At 42.2% G+C, this 21,963-nt stretch overlaps 1 protein-coding gene across 1 annotated transcript; it reads left to right on the top strand.

Moving 5' to 3' along the window:
- Nucleotides 1-2,537: 2,537 nt before the first annotated feature.
- Nucleotides 2,538-5,235, top strand: OTUD1 (OTU deubiquitinase 1). Its single transcript, XM_039331587.1, has one exon. The coding sequence runs from the start codon at nt 3,007-3,009 to the stop codon at nt 4,252-4,254; it is 1,248 nt and encodes a 415-aa protein (XP_039187521.1). The 5' UTR covers nt 2,538-3,006; the 3' UTR covers nt 4,255-5,235.
- Nucleotides 5,236-21,963: the final 16,728 nt, after the last annotated feature.

The following is a 21,963-nucleotide window of genomic DNA, read 5'->3' as shown; positions in this document are numbered from 1 at the left end:
CTCTTACTTGATTGACTTTAAGATAGTTTTCCACCCTAGCTACGTAGGACTCCCATCTTTCTGGATGCGAGACATCGAATTCTGAAAGTCTTCCAACTTTTGCCATTTTTGTAGAAAAGGAAGGGTCTATCAGCCAGCTTACCCCCAATGTTCGCTGGATTAGCGGGCAGCCGCTGAGTTAACGCCGTTCCTACTGTTCAGGACTCTAGGGTAAGCTTACACCTCTCTTCAGTCGATGTAAGGCAATCCCATCCTCGTCGCCAGTGTTAAGTCCTTCGCGAAATGGCAATGACACGAGAAGCAGTTGTAGTTCTCATGAACCTCATTATTTCTGTTCAGCATACTGGTTACAAGACGCCGACAACGCCCAAATCTCCCTGCCCCTTTTATAGGCGATTCCCGGGCCAAACTGCAACATTTGGTGCGCGAGTGCTGGTGACAGCCAGTCTGGTCCCGGGCAGCTTGCACCTGCCCGGGACCATTGCAATGCCCCGAGCCTGCTTTCACAGGCTCAGGACATAACAATATTGACAAATGTAAACTACTTCCTTAGTTTTGCTGCTCAACCAAGAGCCTAAATTGCAAAGTCAAAGGAAAGCAACTCTTGCTGTATTTCACCATCATCCTATCCCTTGTTTTCTTCTGTTATATATAACCTATTTGAATTTTCCAGATGGTTCATTCCAGACTACTATAGGTAACATCTTCAGTGCTAAAAAGGAGTGGTGTTTGCTCCTGTTTTTATATATTTGCTGGTCCAGTCTGTGTTGGTGGGGGGCTTGTTTTCATCTTGATAGTTCCTCAGGCTACTTGATTGCTTGTCTGAGTTGATAAGTCTTTCATTAGGTTATTGTTTATTGCTTATGTTAATTGTGATATTTTCTATTTATCTAAGTGTTGATTGTAGGGTAAGTGTTCTGATATTTTTATTTCTTTTTTAGCTTTTTTATTGTCTCTTTTGAATCCATGTGTAAATGTGCTTTATCTATATGTACCTATTAAGGGCTGATGGGTCTTTTGGTTTACTTAACATGTTTTGAAATTATGGGTTTCCTGATGTATAGTTGCCTATATTGCCTATGTTACATAGGCAGTTTATCTCCTTTCTGGTGTTCTGCAGAGTGTTTGTGCTTGTCTGAATAATGTTCTTACACAGCTCCTCTTGGAGGAAGTTGGGTTGTTACTTTGGAAGTGGAACACTTGATTAGTTTTTGATAGACTTGTGTTTCAAATATGCCATTTCTTTTGTTGATGTGGATCTAGATAGGTTAGGGTTGCTTTCTCCTTCCTTGTGAATGTCATTCCTTTGAAGATGTCATGTTGTTCTTTTTTATTATGACAAAGGTGTTGTCTGCATAAGATCCATACTTTTGCTTGTATGTATGTGAGTACTGTAGTTTCTAGACATTGCATTACAGTCTCTGCTAGACTCTGAGAGAGGGGATTGCACAGGTGTTCCTCTGATTTGTTGGTATATTTTTTTATCAATCTGAAAGTAGGTATTAAGGCAGAGCTTGATGAAATCTGTGATACTGGGCATTTTGATTTTGATATATTTGATTAGATCTGGTGTGTTGTATAGTACTGCTGCCATGAACCACAACATTTCACTAGTTCTGGGTCTATAGATGTAAACAGTACTGTGACATTGAATGAAACCAAATGAAATATCTGAATTTGCTAAAAAAAAACAACCCTCAAGATTAATCTATAAAGCAATACCTGTATTTTTTTTCCTCCATGTTGTGAAAAACTGGGTAGGTATAACTCTTAAATATATATAGACATAGCAGAGTTGCAGCCAAACAGCAACGTCAAAGAGCAAATAGTACACAAAAATGAAAACATGCAGTAGGGGAATCTTTAAATCTGATCAACTGGGGATAAAATTTATTTGGTATTCTGCAATTCCCTGGGTACTCAATACTATTTGCTTATTTGATGAATCTGTCTATCTGTCCTCTCTCTCTCTCACACACACATACTTCTTTTAAATAGCAGCTGCTTTAAAAAAAGTAAAATAAAATAGCACAAGATGCGGAAGGACAGTATAACTTCTTTCTGCATTCCTTCGGCATTGTGCACATGCTCAGAGGCATTTTCTCACTGCATTTAACAGGAGACGGACTCTTGTTGCTGTCCCCACCTGATTCTTTGTGCCTGACTATTATCCGCCAGCGGACGCTCCTCTTTCCTTCGCTCCTTCTACCTTGTTGAGCCCCGTAAGGCACCCTAAGAGGATTCCGGGCGCTCGGAAAGCTTACTCTTACTACACTTCCTCGTGGCATTAAAAGCGAATCCCGTGGGTCTCCAAAGCAAGTAATTCCTATTTGCCCCCTCCTCTTCTTGAGGCAGCAGAGGCAGCGAACCAAATGTGTGTGTGTGCGCGCGCGTGTGCGTTTTTGAGGTTAACGTCTATGGCCAACTGGCCGTGGCAGGAGGGGAATTCGGCCAACCTCTGCCGGAAGCCCTGTCAAACACCCCAGCGGGGGACGTGGCCCTGGGAGCGACCGCTCGGCCCGGAGCCAGGCTCTTCCCACCTTGGCGACGTGTGTCTCGCAACGTGCTGAAGGGCGGGAAGTAAACAAGGCCCGGCCTTTCCTGGGCGCTCCCCCTCTGCCGGGCCTCCAGTGGCTTCCAGGAGGGCCTAGGCCTGCGAAAGGGAGGAGGAAGCTTCCCAGAGCTGTGGCGCAGCAGGAATTCCCGCTCCGGCGCGGGCCGAGAAAAGCGGGAGGGCGAAGGGGGGCGCTGTTTCTGCGGACCCGCCTCTCCTCCCGCATGAGGAACTGAGGAGGGGGCGGAAGCGGTCTCAGGACAGCGACGCCGGGGGGGGGGGGCGGGGATGCCAGCGGCTATTTTTACTCGCTCGTCTCATCCTTTCTGGCTATTTGCTCGGAGGGGCGGCGGCAAAGCAGTGGCCGCAGTGGTTGCTCCCTAGCCCGGCCCCTGCAGCCTCCCTGGGTTGCTGTGAGCGCCGCTACCGCAACAGCCTATAAAGAGCCGAGGATGCAGCTCTACAGCACTATCGTCACTCATTATCCGGCCGCGGCAGCAGCGGCGGCGGCGGCGGCGGGAAGCGGCGCGTCCAGTGGGCCCGGTGTCGTTTTCAAAGTCTCTCCTTCGCCAGAGCCCGCGGGACAAAGCCCGGTCGGAATCGAGAGCGACGTCGGAGGTGGCGGAGGAGGGACCCCGAGTGCCGTCACCGCGGGAACAGCCACCACCATGCCCGCCTTCTCTTGCCTGGAACTGCTGCCTCCGGCCGGGCCCATCCAGAGGAAGCCGCCGCAGCAGCACCAGCAGCCGCAGGTATTTGGATCCGCGGCACAAATGACCCGCCGCCGGCAGCTGGAGAGAGTCGTGCCCATCCAACTGCTGCCGCACTCGGAGTCCGTCGGAGCGGTGGGGGAGTTGGACCCGCAGAGTGCTACGAATGCCCATCCGTGGCTGTTGCTGGAGAGCAGCGGGAGCGAAGTCGCGGCCGCCGCCCAGCCAACCTTGCAGCCGGAGCCTAGCAATCGCGGGCTCCGCTTCAACGAGCATTGCCAGGCCTTGCAAGCGGCGGCGGCAGCCGGCTCTTACTCGGGACTCGGAGTTGAATCTCAGCCCGCCACCACGTTGAAAGTTGCCGAGGAGGCGAGCCCCAGCCAGTTGCATCAGACGGAGCGGAGCGAAAAGCTGGCGCTGTACCTGGCCGAGGTGGAGAAGCAAGACAAGTACCTGCGGCACAAAGGTCGCTTCCGCTTCCATATCATTCCCGACGGCAACTGTTTGTACCGCGCCGTCTGCAAAGCCATCAATGGGGACCAGCGGCTGCACGGGGACCTTCGGGAACAGACAGTGCACTACATCGCCGATCACCTGGAGCACTTCGCACCCATCATCGAAGGTGACGTGGGAGAGTTCCTCATCAATGCTGCCCAGGACGGCGCCTGGGCTGGCTATCCTGAGCTTCTGGCCATGGGGCAAATGCTGAACGTCAATATCCACCTCACCACCGGAGGCAGATCCGAGAGCCCTACCGTCTCCACCATGACCCATTACCTGGGCCCGGAGGATCCTAGCCGGGGCAGCATTTGGTTGAGCTGGCTTAGCAACGGCCACTATGATGCTGTGCTAGATCGTCAGTGTCCCAATCCAGAATATGAGGAGTGGTGCAGGAAGACTCAGGTGCAGCGCAGGAGGGACGAGGAGCTGGCCAAAACCATGGCAGTGTCCTTGTCCAAGATGTACATTGAGCAGAATGCCTGTTCCTGAGAAAGGCATTGCATCCCTTGCCTGCTGTTCTGGTGCCTTAATTTTTCTCCATTTCTTTCTCTAGCAGTTGTAATTCTTACATGGAGCAAAAACCTGTAGAGAAGAAAGGGAGAGTGAGATTTATAATGAATGCTTATCTATAGATTATCAGATACTAGTTATTTTCCTATCTTTTGTGTATATAATGTTTCTTTTATTTCTATACACTCTGTTCTTTAAGAGAAGGTTTTTTTTCTTTGCACTTTTTCTAGTCTTTGTTTGCCACCAAAATAAAATTTAATTTCATCCTTTGTTTGCCTATAGGTTTTTTTTCCTGGCCTATATGGCTGATAGCATAACAGTTATTTTATGTTAATATCTGACACATTCACAGTATCATTCTTTCAGTGAACAACTACATTGCTAGCCCACATTTTTGTCTTTTTTTGGTAGATGAAAATAAATTTTCGTTACCTTTTAAAAATATAATTTTAATACAAAATTTTTATCTAGCAACTCTCAGAAAAAGTAACTGCTCCAGAGCAGGATTTCTTGAGATAATTATAATGTGGCTTCTTAGCAAAGGTTGAGAGCAGTTGAGCTTCTTCTGGTTTCAGTGGAGTAAGCTGGGTTTTCAGTTTGATTGGTCTTTTTTGTTTATTAATCACACAAACAATGTGGTTTTAACTTGCTCTTTTAGGAGTATAAATGCCTCCTGTCTGCCCCTTGGTAGTCCATCAGCAGGTTTATCACATTCTTTTGTTTCTAATTGGCTTAAGATGGTATTATGTACAAATATATTTATACTAAGTTTGTATGGTTTGCTGGGTCAAACATTCAAGGTAGAAACCACCCTCTTCAATTTTGAATGAACTGAAATGGTTAGATATATTTATTAAATGGAGTTTGTACTTTTTTATTTTGTGACTTTGGAATTTATACTGTATTTGTATAATAGCAATATTCTTAGCATTCTGGAATAAATGTATAGTTTTGCTTGGATCTGTGACATGTATCTGTTGGGTGAAAACATCTGTCTTAAACTCAGGGTTTCTGGGTAGGCTGCGAAAGGAAACAAAAACTCTTGGCAAAGCCTGATTTCTTCTCTGGTACTTTGGCACTAGGCTTGCTACCTGATCCACATGAGGAATAGTGAATGGGAAAGAGCACATGAAGGTCAAGTGTGATGAAGATAGAGGTTGGAATATCTCCATGATGCTTCTACTTTTTGAATAGTGGGGAAGGGGTTGAGAAGTCAAGACTTTATATGAACCATTTAATATATAATCAAGCTCCAAGGTCATAAACTGGTTAGAAGATAACATTACTCTTAACATATGTTCATGGAAAAGTAACCTCTTGGTAGCAAGGGACCATATTTTTGGTGAAGGCAATGATGCAAAATCAACAGAGCTGGGATTTTTTATTTTTCTTCTAGATGAAAAATCAGTTCACATGATTAAACTGAATTCAATTTATTTGAGCTTTACATTTTAGTGTGTTTTCCATTTCAAAATAATGTACTAATGATTGTAATTGCAGGGCCTGTGGTGGTGGTGGGAGCAGAATGAACTACATATTGAGGCTATGTTAGATCCCTAATATATATAGTAGAAGAGAAGTTTGGACCACAAAGTGGTAAAGATGTAACTTTTTTACTACATGCTGCAGGCCAGAAGACTCCCTTCACATCATTCCCAAAGGCAACAGTTTATACATTTAATAGAATTTTTCTTGATGCTTAGAATTACAATATGATGCTGTAGTTCGTTGATCGCATACATAGAAATCAACTTTATTAAAATCAATCAAATATATTGAATAAGCATGTACAGGTAAGAACATGTTATAGACTAATCAGGAATTCCAGTAAAACAAATTGGTTGTGCACTAATCAAATTGCAGAAACAACTTTTTATACGAAGTGTCATGATTAGTGGAATTAACTTGACATCAGGCTGCTCTGAATCAAATCCTATAAACTGATGTCCTAAACATGAATAGAATTTGCCCAAGAATATGGAAGTGGAGTCTGCTTGTTCTACTAGGGGTAGAACAATAAAGGTGTTCCTCTGTCAATCCAATCATAAAACAAGAGAGTTTTGCTACGTAAGAGATTTTTCAAGCCTGTTTCCTTGCGACATTAATGAATGCTCCTTCAACTTCAATATGTCCAGGGTTGCATTTGTGGAAAAATAAACAAAGCTCTCATTTTAAATTGAATGTAGCATACAGAATTTTGTGCCAGAATTCATTTTGATTAACATCAATTTATAAACCAGACTAGTCCTGTTTGGAAGTAGGAATCACCAGCGGAGCCCATGATTTGGATAATGAAGTGTCATTTGGTAGCTATCCACCCACAAAATAGTTGTGTGCTTTGTCCCTGTTCTTGCTAAAGTCATTTAATACTTTTATAAACATGAATCCATTTATTAAAAAGTTGTAGATACAAATATAACTTTTAAAAAAGGATTTTAAAAAACTTTTTGGTAAGAGTCTATTCTCTTTGGAAAACGGCAGGTGAAAAATTTCAAAGAAAGAAGTGTTAAGGTTAAGTCCTTGGAGGCAAGCTTTCTGATAATTGCTGTTTATTGTAAGGCCTGAATAAGAGCTGGTTTGGCCATTAGACATAAAGCGAAGCTGATAATTTCAGACACCATGTGTTTCATTGTTTTGTTAGGAGTGAAACCCAACATCTTTTAATGCTACATTTAAGAAAATGGGGTGGTATCATCTGAATTTTCCATCGCAGTGTATTTAGCTATGCTTTGAATTAAATAATTTTGGCTGTTGGACTTCGCAGATCTAATTTGGTGATGTTCACCCTAGGCTCTGTTTGATGCCAACTTCATTTTCTGAGCTTCCCTAGTACCCTCTGATGCAATGCAATTGCATTTTCACAATTCCTATGGTCATTATGTCTGCAAATTCTGGGAATTCCCAACACATCTACAGGACACCAAATTAAGGAGTGTTGTAGATTAAATGAGCTAACAGAAAACTTTAAAGCATTATAAATTCAAAGGTCTGATTTTCCACATTGAGTAGTTGCTGTGGGAAAGTATGTATTCTATATCAGGAAATGACTGGAATCAATGGAACATAAAAGATCTACTGGTTGAAGCAGAAGGCCGGGCAAGCCTGACATTTTGTCACCTGGTAGCCCACCAGAAGCACTAATTGTCAATATTTTATTTGATATATATTATTATATAGTATATATTCACAGACTAACAGGATCAATAATGAAGAAAATGCTCCCCTAGCCTCCAAAGTTCCTTACAAGAGGTTTAGGACTAGTAAAAAAAAAAAAAACTTTTTCCCACAATGCATAGTTACACTTTGGAATTCTCATATCCTCAGTATGTAGACTCTTACACAAGAGTGTGTGTATATTGTCTACATGGTGACTTTGATCTAGGATGCTGTAAATTATGTCAATCATTTCAAGGAATGAGTAACATTAAATACTTATTTCCTGTATCCTTTTAGGGGGGATCTTTTCATAAATTGCAAGATATTATTATAAAAATCCACCATGCAAAAACATATTAAGATAGTCCTTGACTTACAACAGTTTATTTAGTGACCGTTCAAAGTTATAACATCAATGAAAAAAGTGACCTATGATCTTTTTCATCACTTAGAACTGTTGCAACTTCTCCGTGGTCATATGATCAAAATTTAGACCCTTGGCAACTGACTCACGTTTATGACAGTTGCAGTGTCCCGGGGTCATGTGATCACCTTTAATGATCTTGTGACAAGCAAAATCAATGGGGAAGCCAGATTCTTAACAACTGTATTACTAATTTAACAACTGTAGTGATTCACTTAACAGCTATGTCAGTAAAGCCGTTAAATGGGGCAAAACTCACTTAACAAATGGCTCACTTAGCAAGAAATTTTTTGGGCTCAATTGTGGTTGTAAGTTGAGGACTACCTGTGCAATGGGGAACTCCTGTTTAAAGATTTAAAGTTTTCTAGGTTCTGTTAATTCCATTTTCTCCATCTACTTGTTTTATTCCTCCATTCCTCATCTCCACTTCTCTGTAATAGTTCTTTGTCCTAATTGGGCTCATCTGTACTTTCTCTTTTTTTAAAAAATTTTATTTTAATTTCTTTTTGAGATTTTTTTTAATGTGCTGGTTACTACCTTTTTATGTAGGACTATTTCAACTGTATCGGGGTCTACAATTTGTATATAGAGTTCCTGAATAAATTTTGAAGTTCTTCCATTTGATCAAAAAGAAAAACACTATAATTTGAGCCCAAGTGAGAATAAGCTATTATTCTCTTTAGTAACCTGAATGTACTGAGTGTATAGAGTCTATGGTTTTGGATTCATAATGATGTAGTTTGAATGGGATAACGGTGTACTGTGAATGTACTCTGAGCGTGCCATTATAAAAACATAAGCTAGTGGTTAAAAAAGAGCAATTCTCTAGTCAATAAAATGGAGAAAAAGATGGTTGGCTGCATAATTTTATCAGCATTAGATAGTTAACCCACTGAAATCTTGTGAGCAATTTTCAAGCCCTCTTAAAAAGTCTAAGCTAAGGCACCAGGCTGGAAAGCAGGACACTGAGTTCCAGTCCTCTTCAGCCACAAGAGCCAGCTGGGTGATCTTGAGCCAGTCATTCTTTCTCAACCCAACTCACTTCATAGGACTGTTGTTGTGGGTACAATAGGAGGAAGGTGTATTAGACATGTTTGCCGCCTATTATTTGTAAAAAATAATAAAAGAGGGATACAAATATAAAAAATCTCATCTATGAATGACAGTATTAAAGCTGTTATTTTCTTTTATTTAACAATATGTTGTGGAACCAGTAATCCAATGGATGAAGAAATGAAATACTTCTTTTAACTATAAAAATGCCTCTTGGTTTCAGCAAAATGAATGGCTATAACAGCTACAGGTACAGGTAGTCCTCAATTTACAACAGTTCACTTAGTGTACATTCAAAGTTACAATGGCACTGAAAAAAAGCAACTTATGACCATTTTTCACACTAATGATCATTGTCACATCCCCATGATCACATGATCAAAATTGAGATGATTGGCAAGTGGCTCATATTTATGACAATTCAAGTGTCGCAAGATCATGTGATCCACCTTTTGTGATCTTCTGACAAGCAAAGTCAATGGGAAAACCAGATTCACATAATAATTGTGTTACTAACTTAACAACTGCAGTGATTCACTTAACAACTGTGGCAGGAAAAGTTGTAAAATGGGGCAAAATTCACTTAACAAATTTCTCACTTAACATTCATCCTGAGCTCAATTGTGGTCATAAGTTGAGGACTACCTGTTTCTCAATCATTTATTTAAAAGTTATTAACAAGTCTTGAGGGAATGCGAGGGACTGGGAAAAACAGGTGTAGATTTGGAAGGAAGAATGGTAGAACAGATACCAAATTGTAATTTTTAATGTAACACTAAAATGATGCTAGAATGTTAAAAGAAATCCCAGAAGAAAGTATTTTAATGACAAACAGTTTCAATAACTTTGGGAAACTAAGTTCATGGATAAAATTACAAGGAGTCAGCTCAAGGGACAGTTTTGTATGTTAGGCAGAATTACTAAACACTAATTTTTTCAAATTTTTATTAATTTGATTTAAAATTAACTATAAAATTAAATCCAACTACTTTTTTTTTTTTGAGGATGCGAAGAGTTGGACCAACTTAGAGACAACTTAGAGAACAAGGGAAACAATCTTTTCTTTTTGCCCAGACTCATCCTAGTTTAGTATGGGCCCTATCTCTCGCAGGCCACCCTGTGATCTAAGCACTACTCTTTGGCCCAAAGATCATTTTACCTCCTGTGTTCAGGGTTTCTTCAGAGAAATGTTTTGGAACAATTGGCTCCAGATCAGGCAAGGATATCTAAAGAATTTCAAGGAAAGCAAAAGGACAGACTTTCTGATGTTTTTGTTTTCTCCTTCTCTCCTCTTCTTTTCCTTTTAAACTAATACTAGCGCAGCTTGCTTCATTGAATCTGGTTGTTTTCTAATGCTATGTTCGCATTCTTTAAGTTTTCAATCAGCTCAGGAGGATGTGTCTAGAATTTTCTTTTTAGTCTCCTTTTTGCTTATGCAACGTAAGAAATTGCATACTGTTTTTTTGTCCAACATGGCAGGCAGAACTTAAATGGAAAGCAAAAGCATACTTAAATACCTGAAGTATTTTCTTCCAGAATGATGGCATGGTTATAACAATTATATTCCTGACATGGTTACTACCTGTTTTTGTAACTGACTCATCCGCACCCTGGACTTCAGCAGATAGGTTTTATTTACAGTTCTAACAGGCTTTGCTTCATCAAATACTTAGCATACCTTTCTTGGGCAAGTAATATCACTTATATAAGAACTGGTCCTAATGCTTGAGCAAATAATGTGGTGATTTTCTATTTATTCTCCTCTGTTCCTGTTAAAATAATATTCTTTCTTGAGGAGCTAGGGAATCTAGCAAAAAAATTAAATCCCTTTTACCCAGTGTTGCATTAATAGCTCTGCAGAGTCTCTTTGTGTGTGTGTGTGTGTGTGTGTGTGTGTGTGTGTGTAAACTGTGGGGCACCCAAAACTGTGTCTTCACCATATTATAAACCAATTGCAGTTTCCAGATGGTCTTCAAGGGCAGCCCCATGTAGACCACCTTTCAGTAATCCAAACAGGAGGTGACTGTGAGCAAGGCTTCCCAGTTCAGGAATGGATACAATTGGCACATCAAATAGATTATTTTAACCTGTTACTTGATCAGCCAGTTTGGTCTAGCAGTTAAGGCACCAGGCTAGAAAGCAGGTTACTGTGACTTCAAGTCCTGCCTTAGCCATGAAAGCCAGTTGGATGACTTTGGTCATCACTGTCTTTCAGCCCAACCTTCTTCAGAAAATTGTGAGGAAAATTGGATATATTTATTGGATATATTATTTGTTTGTTTATATTTCTTATTTCATAACCACCCATCTCCCTCAGAGAGAGGCATTGGTGGTATACAATGTAATCACTATATAAACAACATATACCAGTGGTGGTGAACCTATGGCATGCTTGCCAAAGGCGGCACTTGGAACCCTCTCTGTGGGCACACGTGCCGTTGCCCCAGCCTTGCTTCCCCCTGTGATCCCCTCCTCACCAACAGGCCCCCTGGAGGAGAGTCGCCCCCCGAGCATGGCCCACACAGAGCAGCGCAGCCAAGGACATGGCAGCCAGGCAACGTAGACAAGACTCTGCCCTCACGCCCCATCGTGCACAGTTGATGCTGCGGGGCATGGGCAGAGGGTGTGGCCAACATGGTGCTGCTGGGCTGCCTGGGCGATCTGCAGCAGGCCCTGGAGTGAATGGCCCTGCAGGCAGGCGGGGTGGGGGTGGGGCAGAGGGTGGAGTGGGGGCAGGGCTAGTTTTTGGGCACTCGGTCTCTAAAAGGTTCGCCATCACTGACATATACAATTAACATTAAAAAATTATTTTTTTAAAAAAAATATATAAAACATAATATGACATTTCAAAAAAATTAAAAAAAATCCAAAATGAGCATTAAGCAATAAATAATATAGATGGGGAGAGGGTTTCATGGGCAGCCAGACCCACTATTGCATGATTGTATGTGCCCTCCATGCAAGGCTGCACAACCAAGTTTCAATACCTTTGCAGAAGGCCAGGAGAGTAGGGGCACACATCACATTGGGGGCAATATATTCCCTATATGCGAGAACAATGAGAGAGAGAGGACTCTTTTCCTAGACACTGCCAGTCAAAACTCTTTGACTGACAGGGTCTACAGCACACCGTACCCTACCTGATCAAGTGGGACCAGCTGATGTAATGGGATAAAGCCAATTCCTTAAATAGCCTAGTCCTATGCCATGTAGAGATTTATAGGTGATAACAAACACTTTGAATTGGACGCAGAAGCAAAATGGCATCAGTGCAATTCACCGATCAAAGATGTTATATTTGCTCTTCTTTGGGGCATCCAATATGGATCATACATCTCAATTCTGCATCAGCTGAAGCTTCCAAATATTTTTCAAGGAAAATCTCATTTTGAGCACATTGCAATAGTCTAAACAGGAGATGACCAGGGCATCAGTGACCAAATGGAGAACCTTCTGGTTGAGGAAGGGACATAACTGGTGCACAATGTGAAGTTAATAGAAGGCCCTCCTGGCTATGGCTGCCCCTTGCTCTTCAAGCAGGAGCCATGAATCCATGAGGACCCCCAAGTTAGCTCCAGATCTATTTGCAGTAGTGCAATCCATCCAGAACCAAAAATGATAAACTCCTGGATACAGTGGGGCCAACCCACAGCTACTCCATCTTATCAGGGTTCAGTTGAAGTCTGTTGTTCTCCATCTAGACCCCCACAGCTTCCTGGCACTCACTTCACCTGGGATGGAAATATATAGCTGAGTATCATCACCGTATTGGTAATATCACATCCCATAGTGATGGATGTTCTCACCAGCACTTCCATGAGGATGTTAAAAAGGAGCAGGGAGAGCACCAAATCCTCTGGCACCCCACACAGAAGGGATTGTGAGTTGGACCTCTCATTCCCAATTGGGTCCAGCCTTGGAGGAACGAAGTGAACCAGTTCAAAATTGTGCTGCCAACCCCTGACTCCCTAAGTTGGGCCCCCAATACTATGGTCAATGGTATCAAAAGTCTCTGAGAAGTCAAGGAGAGCAAAAATGGGTGCAGCACATCCCGCACCTGCCAGAGGTTATCTATGAGCACAACCAATGCAATTTTGGTCCCATGTCAAAGCCTGAAACTGAAAAGAGTCCAGATAATCTGTTTCTTCCAGGGTCCCCTGAGTTGCAACATTATCACCTTCTCAACCAACTTTCCTAGAAAGGGGAAGTGGGAGACTGGGGAAAAATTGTTCAACATGTAGGATCCAACAATGGCTTCTTGAGTAAGGGGCACATCAATGCCTCTTTAAAGGAAACTGGAAATACTCCCTTCAAAATTCACCATTGATTGGATCCACCCACCTGCCACCTCCTGGGCAACTTTAACTAGCTAGGAAGGGGCATGAATCTAATATGCAGATTATGGTGTTTGCATTCTTCAGGATCCTACCCACTTCCTCACATCCAACAGAATCAAAACATTCCTAGATGACTAGGTAAGTCCGTTCTCTTAAGCAAATCCATAGGAGTTGTACTATGCTTAGATTCCAGCTGCAAATGATATGTTTGCTATCTTATGCTTGTAAAAATACTGAAGGCATAATACTAAATAAATAAGTAAGTAAATATTCTTCTTTACTCTGATCATTTTACTGTAATGTGCGATTGCTCCATGGCTCTTTGTTTTTGCTTTCCATTATTGTTTCCTTATGTTATCATTTGCAAATGGGCAGACTATTATTTTGTAAAATTGGTTTGGTTTAGAAATATTAGAATTTAAGAACTTTGTTTTGGTAGAACAGGAGGGAAGAGTTGATGAATTATATATGCCATACTTGTATCTATAGGTGATATTTATGTCTTGCTCGATAGGTTGAAACCCCTTCAGTCATTTGGAGAAAGAAAACATGAAGGAAACAATGTAATGAGAAGAGCTGTCTACGGTAGCAAAAAATCAGAATCTGGTAGCATCTTTTCAGAAAGTTTTAGTTATAGATTTAGAGGCTGCCCAACTCCAGATGACTTTGGGTAGCTTAGTAAATGATAAAGAAAAAAATCTAACATGACTAGACAACCATATCCCACATAACATAAAACTGCCACTCCACAGCCATCCTACCCTAAACTCCAGGAGGGCAGCCATATTTGTAAAGACCTCCAGACAAGCATTATTATGGGAACTATATGGATTTCTTGGGACAGGGAATATCATTACAGAAAGCAGGTGCTGTGCAGACAAGGGCAAGCTTCCTGTGTGGATAGATGGCATAGTTTGATTGAAGGAATCTGAAGTAGAACAGTTTTGTCTGAAATTATTGGATGGGCAGAAATCATGGAGACAGTCTCTCAAATAATTTGGCTCTGATTATGAAGAGCTTCATAAATACCAACCAGGATCTTGAATTGCACATAAATGTTTATCATCAACTTAAACAGCCCATACCACAGTGGGTATATTGATATACAAGGCACATTCAACCCTGTCCATGCTAATGCATTCTGGATTACTTGTAACTTCCAAGTGGTCTTCAAGGTAGCCCACATAGAGTGTATTGCAGTAATCCAGACATGAAGTGAGTAAGGCATGAGTAATTGTCTGAGGTGTTTCCTTTTCCCAGAACAGGAATAACAGGTATACCAGATGAAGCTGTGCAAAACTGATCTTGGCCACAGTTGCTACCTATGATTTAAGTAGGAACTGTGAGTCCAAGACAATCCCCAGGTTTTACCAGTCTTGAATGAAAGACTGCAACCCTATGCAAATCTAAAAATGGGAAATCGCCAGATTTGAAAGGGCTAAAAAAAGTGCAGCCATTTGTCTTGGCAGGATTGAGCTTTGGTCTGTTTTTCAGGCATTAGGATAGGAAATGGACTGCATACTGTCTGGAAACCTAACTGAAGCAGATCCAGAAAATTAGTTTCCTCCAGGAATCTCTACAATTGCAGCTTTCTCAAGAAGGAAAGATTGGAGACAGGACAATAATTGTCCAGGATTTTAGGATTTAAGGACAACTTAATACACCAACTTAAAACACCTCCCAGACAGCCTTAATAAGTCATGAAGGTTTGAATGTAATAATAATTTAATAAGCAGGTGGTCAAATTCACTGTCCATTAGGAGTCACAAATATCACACTCATCTCAGATCATCCAATAGAACTGTGCTCCAGGTACCTCAAATAGATGTGATCCAGTTAAAATTCATCCATCCATCCATCCATCCATCCATCCATCCATCCATCCATCCAATCAATTAAATAGAGGATCATTGTCAACTTTACCAAGTAGACTAGATGAGAAAATCAACACAAGAAGGCTATAACTGTTTCAGTTGAGATTGACTACAATAAGAGTCTTGCAAAAAGAATTGTACTATATCTCCTCCTCCTTCTTGTACTGTACAGTATTGAATTAGGGAGGTGTTTGCTTTTGAATGTTCTCAGCAATGTGAAATTAAAATATATTTTAGCCTATTTTGCTTAGTAATGGTTCCTGAATATTTTCATCAAGATTATCTTCCTTACTTTTTACACACATCAAGTTATTTGCATTAACAATTCATATCTCAACAGTCATCTGCCCTCTTCCTGAGGCTGAGGCAAAACCCTAACCTAGGCAGGCAAAGTTCCAAGAGGAGAATATGCTCCTTCTGATCCTATCCTGGTTTCAATTGTACATGGATCTTATCAGTTTCCATACATCTCATTAAAAGTCACAAGATTTCATAACATCCAGCTTCATCAGATAGAGGGGACATAAATTTCAACTGTGTTTGAGCTCCCCATGGTTGACACAGAAGATCTTAAATCAATGAGGTGTTCATACTTACAGTTTAAGAACTCTGTATATTCTTAGTTACACCTCACTTTCCCATCAACATCATGTTGTTATTCTTCTAATGAAATGTGTAATTGAAAAATTATTGCAATAACAGACCAATAGCTGTGATGAAGGAAGACCCAAAGCCTGCTAATAGGTTACATCAGATTTGACTTATGACATTGAATTACACAGGCAACACAATGTGCAAGACAAAAGAACAGTTGCCTGAACTGTTGCCACATGCTTCTTTGGTTCCCTTTTTTGTTTTTTATTGATAGTGGAGTGAAAGCCATTTTTTAAAGTACGAGAATAATTGTATCAGAAGTATGTCAGTAAGCTACAAGAAATGCTGAAGGTGGCTTTAGAAGAATGCCCATCTGGAAAACTGATAAAGCAATTGTCAGTTCTCTCTGAATGAATATGCTGCTTCTCTGCCAAAAGAAAATGAGCAGATTGCATCCTTTTATTTCATGTTTTTTCCCATCCACTATTCCATTTCCCCTTCTATTATATTCTGCTGGGAAAACTCTTGAAATTGTTTTGCATTACTGAATATGTATTTGCACATAACACTATGCAATTCAGTACTTCTGTTTTCAGAAAGCAGCAAAATGCAATTGTTAGCACAATATGGCAATTTTGGAGAAAGACATATGGACAATGAAAAAGAGTTATATAATTAACATGCATTTATTGTGCATAATAATGACCATGAATATGACTATGAATATGGAAAATTGTGGGATGTTTCTATTGCAGGTTTTTAATTTAATATGGCTAAAGCCTTTCCAAAACAAAGTTTCAATAATCATGACATAGGGGTGTTTGCTGGCTGCATATGTGTGTCAAAAAAGTTAAGAGGCTAAGACAGTGGGAGGATGAAAGGATAGATAATGACAGTTGAGTCTGAATGGTGTGGGGAAGGGAATAGAAGGATAGGTTCTGATAGGATGGTGGTGGTGGGGAATGGAAGTATTGTATTTTTTTGCAGTCATCTGATTGTTAGTACTCTCTGAGAGCTGTTGAGGCCACTTGAAGGTTTACCTGTGCCCTCAGGGCACACATTAGAGATTGAGATGCACATTACATTTAAAAAAGGAGTGAGGCCTTGATTACACTCTCATCTTGACTTTTTTGACCTCTCCCATGCATTTTCCTGTAATGACACATTAAAGAAAATTCTTAGACAATGAATGTAATTTTAATTGCTCCCCACACACCACATATCCCCAACATTCAGATTCATTGTCTGGTGTGACTTCAAAAAGGCTGTTTTCAGAGACATTTGCAGAATCAACAGCTTTGTCAAAATTTTGATGCAAGCACTACCCTTTCTGTATAAATATTTGACACCTGTTCTGGCCCATATAGCTCTATAGCCCATATAGCTCTATGGTCCAGCTCTATGTTGGAATGTCTGGCAGTTATTGGGTTAAATGCTAGGTATGTGGATGGGTCAGTGGGAGGAGTTCCAAAGGTCTTGGGGAGACTTCCTGGACACAAGCCACATGGGAATCTCTTTGTCTGTAAGAAGCATGGGCCATGGAAGGTCTCCCTATAAGATGGTATAAAGAGCAAAATCTTCTTACCTAAGGAAAGGATCTGAAAGATGAACAAACATGTATTCCCAGCAGCACCAATCTCAACGTGAACGCAAGTAATCTTTCTCATTAAAATATATTTGTTTGTTATAAGATCGTTTCTTTTGAGTTAACTATCTGACTGGATTTGAAATATAACACTTTTGAATTTGGGTCAGTATAGTAAGAAGATTTTTTCATAATTTGTGCCATCTTTTGAAAGCAAATAGTAAATTGGCAAAGATTAATTCTCCTCTCAAAGCTGCAACAGTTTGAAGAAAGAGAATCAAATTGGTTAGCCTTTTCTCTGTATAAACCTTCAAGCAAGTAAAGATTCTCTTGATGCTTGTAAGAGCTTGCAAAGCAAAGCCAGCGTGTCTGTGTAAAAGACAGCTTTCAAGGAGTGATTCAGAGGTTTTGTTATGCTAATTCGCTTGCTAGCTAACCTTCAAAGTAAAAAGTACCTTGGACCTGTTCTCAAATTAATGTTTATAGCAGAGAGAAAGAAAAACAAAAATCTACATTTTTGTTCCTTGCTTGAAAAGTTTGAATTTTAACACCAAAAGGAGCTTGGGCTTTTCCCCCTCCCCTCTTTGCCAGTGAATCATGCAGCCTGAAACAAAGAACTGTTTAATGACTGCCTCTAAAGTTCAAACAAAAGCAAGGTTTATTGCCTTTCAATAAACTCATCTGTTGCCATAGTGACAGCCCTAGGTATGCTCGGAATTTCAGCCAATGTTATAAGGAGGAATCATCGCAGAAGCACCCCCTGGTGGTCATGCAATTTTTTTTCTAGCTGAGTCACAACAGCCACAATTAATTCAGCACACAACAGAGCAAACCTGTTAGTTAAAGTGCAAGCTACTTAAAGTTATCCCAAGCTACCAACACCCCCCAGAGGGCACAGAGTGATCTTATCGGAAGCATTCACTCACTTACCCAAGCTGAGCACTAAGCTGTTCCAGCTTGAGAAATCAGAGCCAAGTCTCTTCGCTCATTATCACAGCTGATGACCCGGAGTGCCAGCCTGCAACTGACCAGGTGGGAGTTTGTACCTCTACATTCTCTCAGTGGCTCATTAGCAGTAACGTGGTAATAGGAAGAATTTGGCTAGCCTTTTCAACACCCCCTAGAGGGCACAGAGTGAACTTACCAAAAGTACTCACTCACTCACTCAAGCTGAAGGCTAAGCTGTTCCAGCTTGAGAGACAGGAAGCAAGAGCCAATTGCCTTCGCCTATTATCACAGCTGATGACCCGGAGTCCCAGCCTGCAACTGACCAGGTGGGAGTTGTACCTCTACATTCTCTCAGTGGCTCACTAGCAGTAACGTGGCAATAGGAAGAATTTGGCTAGCCTTTCTCCAGACGCCCCCTAGTGGTTAAAGGAAGCTCTACACGCAAGCCTTTAACCCCACCCAGAGAAGCCCCTCTAGTGGACAAAGGGTGAACCTCGAAGCCAGAGCACCCTGGTAGCTGACCCACAGCAAGTGACCCCTAGTGGTGAAGGGGTGAACTGCACTGAAGTACCCACAAACACAGGAGAACGCACTCAGTGGCATCTCCACCCACAGACAGCACCTAAGAAGCTGATCTACAAGTAGCGACCCCTAGTGGTCAAAGAGAGAAGTTCTTCAAATTCTCTTCAAAATCGCTGAGAAGGACACTGAACCTATCCTAGCCATAGCTGAGCATCCTACTGGTCTAGCAGAAGGGGTTCAACCTATCAGCCTAGTTGAGATACATCAACCAGCCCACAGACGCCATGCATTCACATCTGATGGAGAAATGGCACATCATCCACGGACGCCATGAACGAAGCTGGGAGAGATTATACAAACTCTACCATGAACAGAAGGAGGAACTCTCCCCAGAACGGGCACACGCAGTGGAAGGAGATAAGGAAGACGCCTACGTGCAATGGATGGACTCTGAACGGCAACTCAAGGACATTCAAGAACAATTAAGAGACTCAAGAATCGATAGCAAGATGCACAACCTCAAGGTACTAAACAAGGAACGCAAGAAGTTTCTAGAGAGCTCACAGGGTTCTCCACAGCCCAAGCCTCGCCAGAAAAGCAGACTGGTCGACAGGGCCGAGTCCAAAGTCTCCCGCTACTCATATGCACCATCCCAATGGTCGCACGCATATCCATCCCACGTGTCTGAAACAGCCTCATCTTTTCGCCACATATCCAAGACACATTCCAGCATGTCCCAACAACCGCACGTCACAGGACCCTCACGCCATTCAAAGGCATCTTCTCGCCAGAGCCATACATCTCAAGTCTCAGGAGCAGAGAGCATCGCCGCCCGTCTCAGGGAAGCACGGATCAATACCGCAATGGCTAACGTTGCTGCACAAGTAGCAGTAGATGACAAGCTACATAGAGAAGACTTGGCCAAAGCTCAGGCCAACTTTGAGATTTTCCAGCGACAACAGAGAGCAAAAGAGGCAGCCGCAATAGAAGCGATCCTGCAGAGAGAGTTAGAAGATGCCATGTCAACGCCCAATTTGGAAAGTCTAAGAATGGAAAGTTCTCACAGCCATGTACAGGCCTATGTGGACAACCAAAGCGCACTCCAGAATGCACAGATGAGAGCACCTCAGCCAGCCACAAGCCCCCCAAGACCGAGTAGACAAACAGAGGGATCTCAACGACCTGATTCGCTGGTCAACCACAGAGTTGATGACATGACACCTAGGTCACGAGATCCTCCTGCCATTGCTGCCACATCGAACCTGATGGCAACAACTGCACAGCGGGGAGTGCCACAAGATCTTTCCACCGTTATTACCCCATTGAACCCCATAAAACCACACCTACAACACTGCATGCTTGTGACAACCAAACCTGTTTTGGTAGCAACAGTGTTCCAACCGCGCCTAGAACAACACTGCACGCTTGTGACAACCAAACCTGTTTTGGTAGCAACAGTGTTTCAACCGCGCCTAGAACAACACTGCATGCTTGTGACAACCAAACCTGTTTTGGTAGCAACAGTGTTCCAACCGCGCCTAGAACAACACTGCACGCTTGTAACAACCAAACCTGTTTTGGAAGCAACCGTGTTCCAGACAAGCAAGACTTACTACAATTTAGCTTTGTCCATAAAGGACAAACAAGACAAACAACTCCCCCAAGACTGGAGCATACACCCAAAATGTCTCCAAAGCATGCAAGTGCAGCGCATGTATGTCTCCAGCTCACCTGCCCCAGTGCAGAAGAAAGAGTTGTACGCTTCCTTAGATGTGCCTACGAAGGTGTCTGCAGCCTTAAGATACGTCTCACTCTACAGTGGGGAGAGCCACACTTATGTTATCTTGTTTGCAACCATAAGATGCACCAGGGTCTACAGCGGGGAGTGCTGCAGTCTTAGTGTCTTCTTTGGAAAAGCAAGACTAACAACACAAGAAGGCCACACCGTACCAAGGTTACAGCTATATGGCACCACTTTGGCTGTAAAGCTGACCAACTTGACAGCAAAGACGTTGTGCCTTGAACTACAGCCCACCACCTTCTACCAGACAGCAAGGTGATGTCAAGCTACATCTGCAAACAAAGTGGACACTTCTACATCCATGTAAACAACAGAGAGAAAAGGATTGAAACATCCTTAAGCCCTGAACAATGGCAACATGTGCCAACAAATAAGAACTTTGTTAACCAAGTAAAGTGGCCCAACCTTGCCACACAGATAACAGAACTGATCTGGCTAGAAAGTCTTCAGCTCTTGGCCTGTCCAAATAGACAGATGCCACATAGACCAAAACGTTATGCACTTCCAGCTTCAGATCAAAGTGCCAACCTTCAACCTCAGACACCCGGTAAACGTCAACCAATCCGCTTCAAAACCCTGTCTAAGCGCAGACAACTGAAGTTAGGCATAGTTTTGATCGTCTTGATCACTTGTCTCAGCACCCCAAGAATTAGCCTTGTAGAAGCCTGCAAGGACTTACTGCCTTTCATGGACTCCATGTCATTAAATACACTGACACCCACACATGAAGTCCTCACCCTGACAACAACAGTAGCAGTCCTCTTCAGTACTCCACCGGTGGCTCCAGACCCTTCGGTTCTTGAGTATCCTGAGTCTTCTGCTCAAGCTGTTGTTCCTGATTCTTCACTTCCAGCTGCTGTTCCTGACCCTTCAGTCCCAGCTGTTGTTCCTGATTCTTCAGCTCCGGCTGTTCCTGAGTTTCCAGATGTTCCTGATCCTGAGTTTCCAGCTGTTCCTGAGTTTCCTGATGTTCCTGATCTTGATTCTTCAGCCCCAACTGTTCCTGAGTTTCCAGATCCAGCTGTTTATGTCTTTTCAGGTTTTTCAGTTCCTGAGTATCCTGTGAATCCAGTTCCCCTCATTCCAGAGAAGCTTGGGTTCCAGTTTTTTCTGTTCCAGATTTGGTTCCAGTTTCCTTCACAGGAAGAAGACCTTGTCTCATTGGGAGACAAGACTGCATACCAGAACTATTGGCCCACAGTTCCTGCGCACCGGGCCCAGCCACGTGAGTCAGGTCGTGACTCAAAGACACTTGTACCAGGCTGATCACCGATTTGGTCCATCGCTGATGAAGACTGAACCAGAAGATTAAACCTCAAATTATGTATTGTCTTATGCATTGTTTGATGTAACACTTGCCTTTTTCATAATTGTGCATGTTTTATGTTTACCTT

The sequence above is a fragment of the Crotalus tigris genome, unplaced genomic scaffold, assembly GCF_016545835.1.
Source record: "Crotalus tigris isolate CLP2741 ecotype Arizona unplaced genomic scaffold, ASM1654583v1 scf7180000024437.13266115, whole genome shotgun sequence".
Lineage (NCBI taxonomy): Eukaryota > Metazoa > Chordata > Lepidosauria > Squamata > Viperidae > Crotalus > Crotalus tigris.
This window is presented reverse-complemented; position numbering and strand designations above follow the sequence as displayed.

What these genes read in the sequence shown, in the direction of transcription:
- OTUD1 (XM_039331587.1), top strand. Translation starts at nt 3,007, where the DNA reads ATGCAGCTCTACAGCACTATCGTCACTCATTATCCGGCCGCGGCAGCA.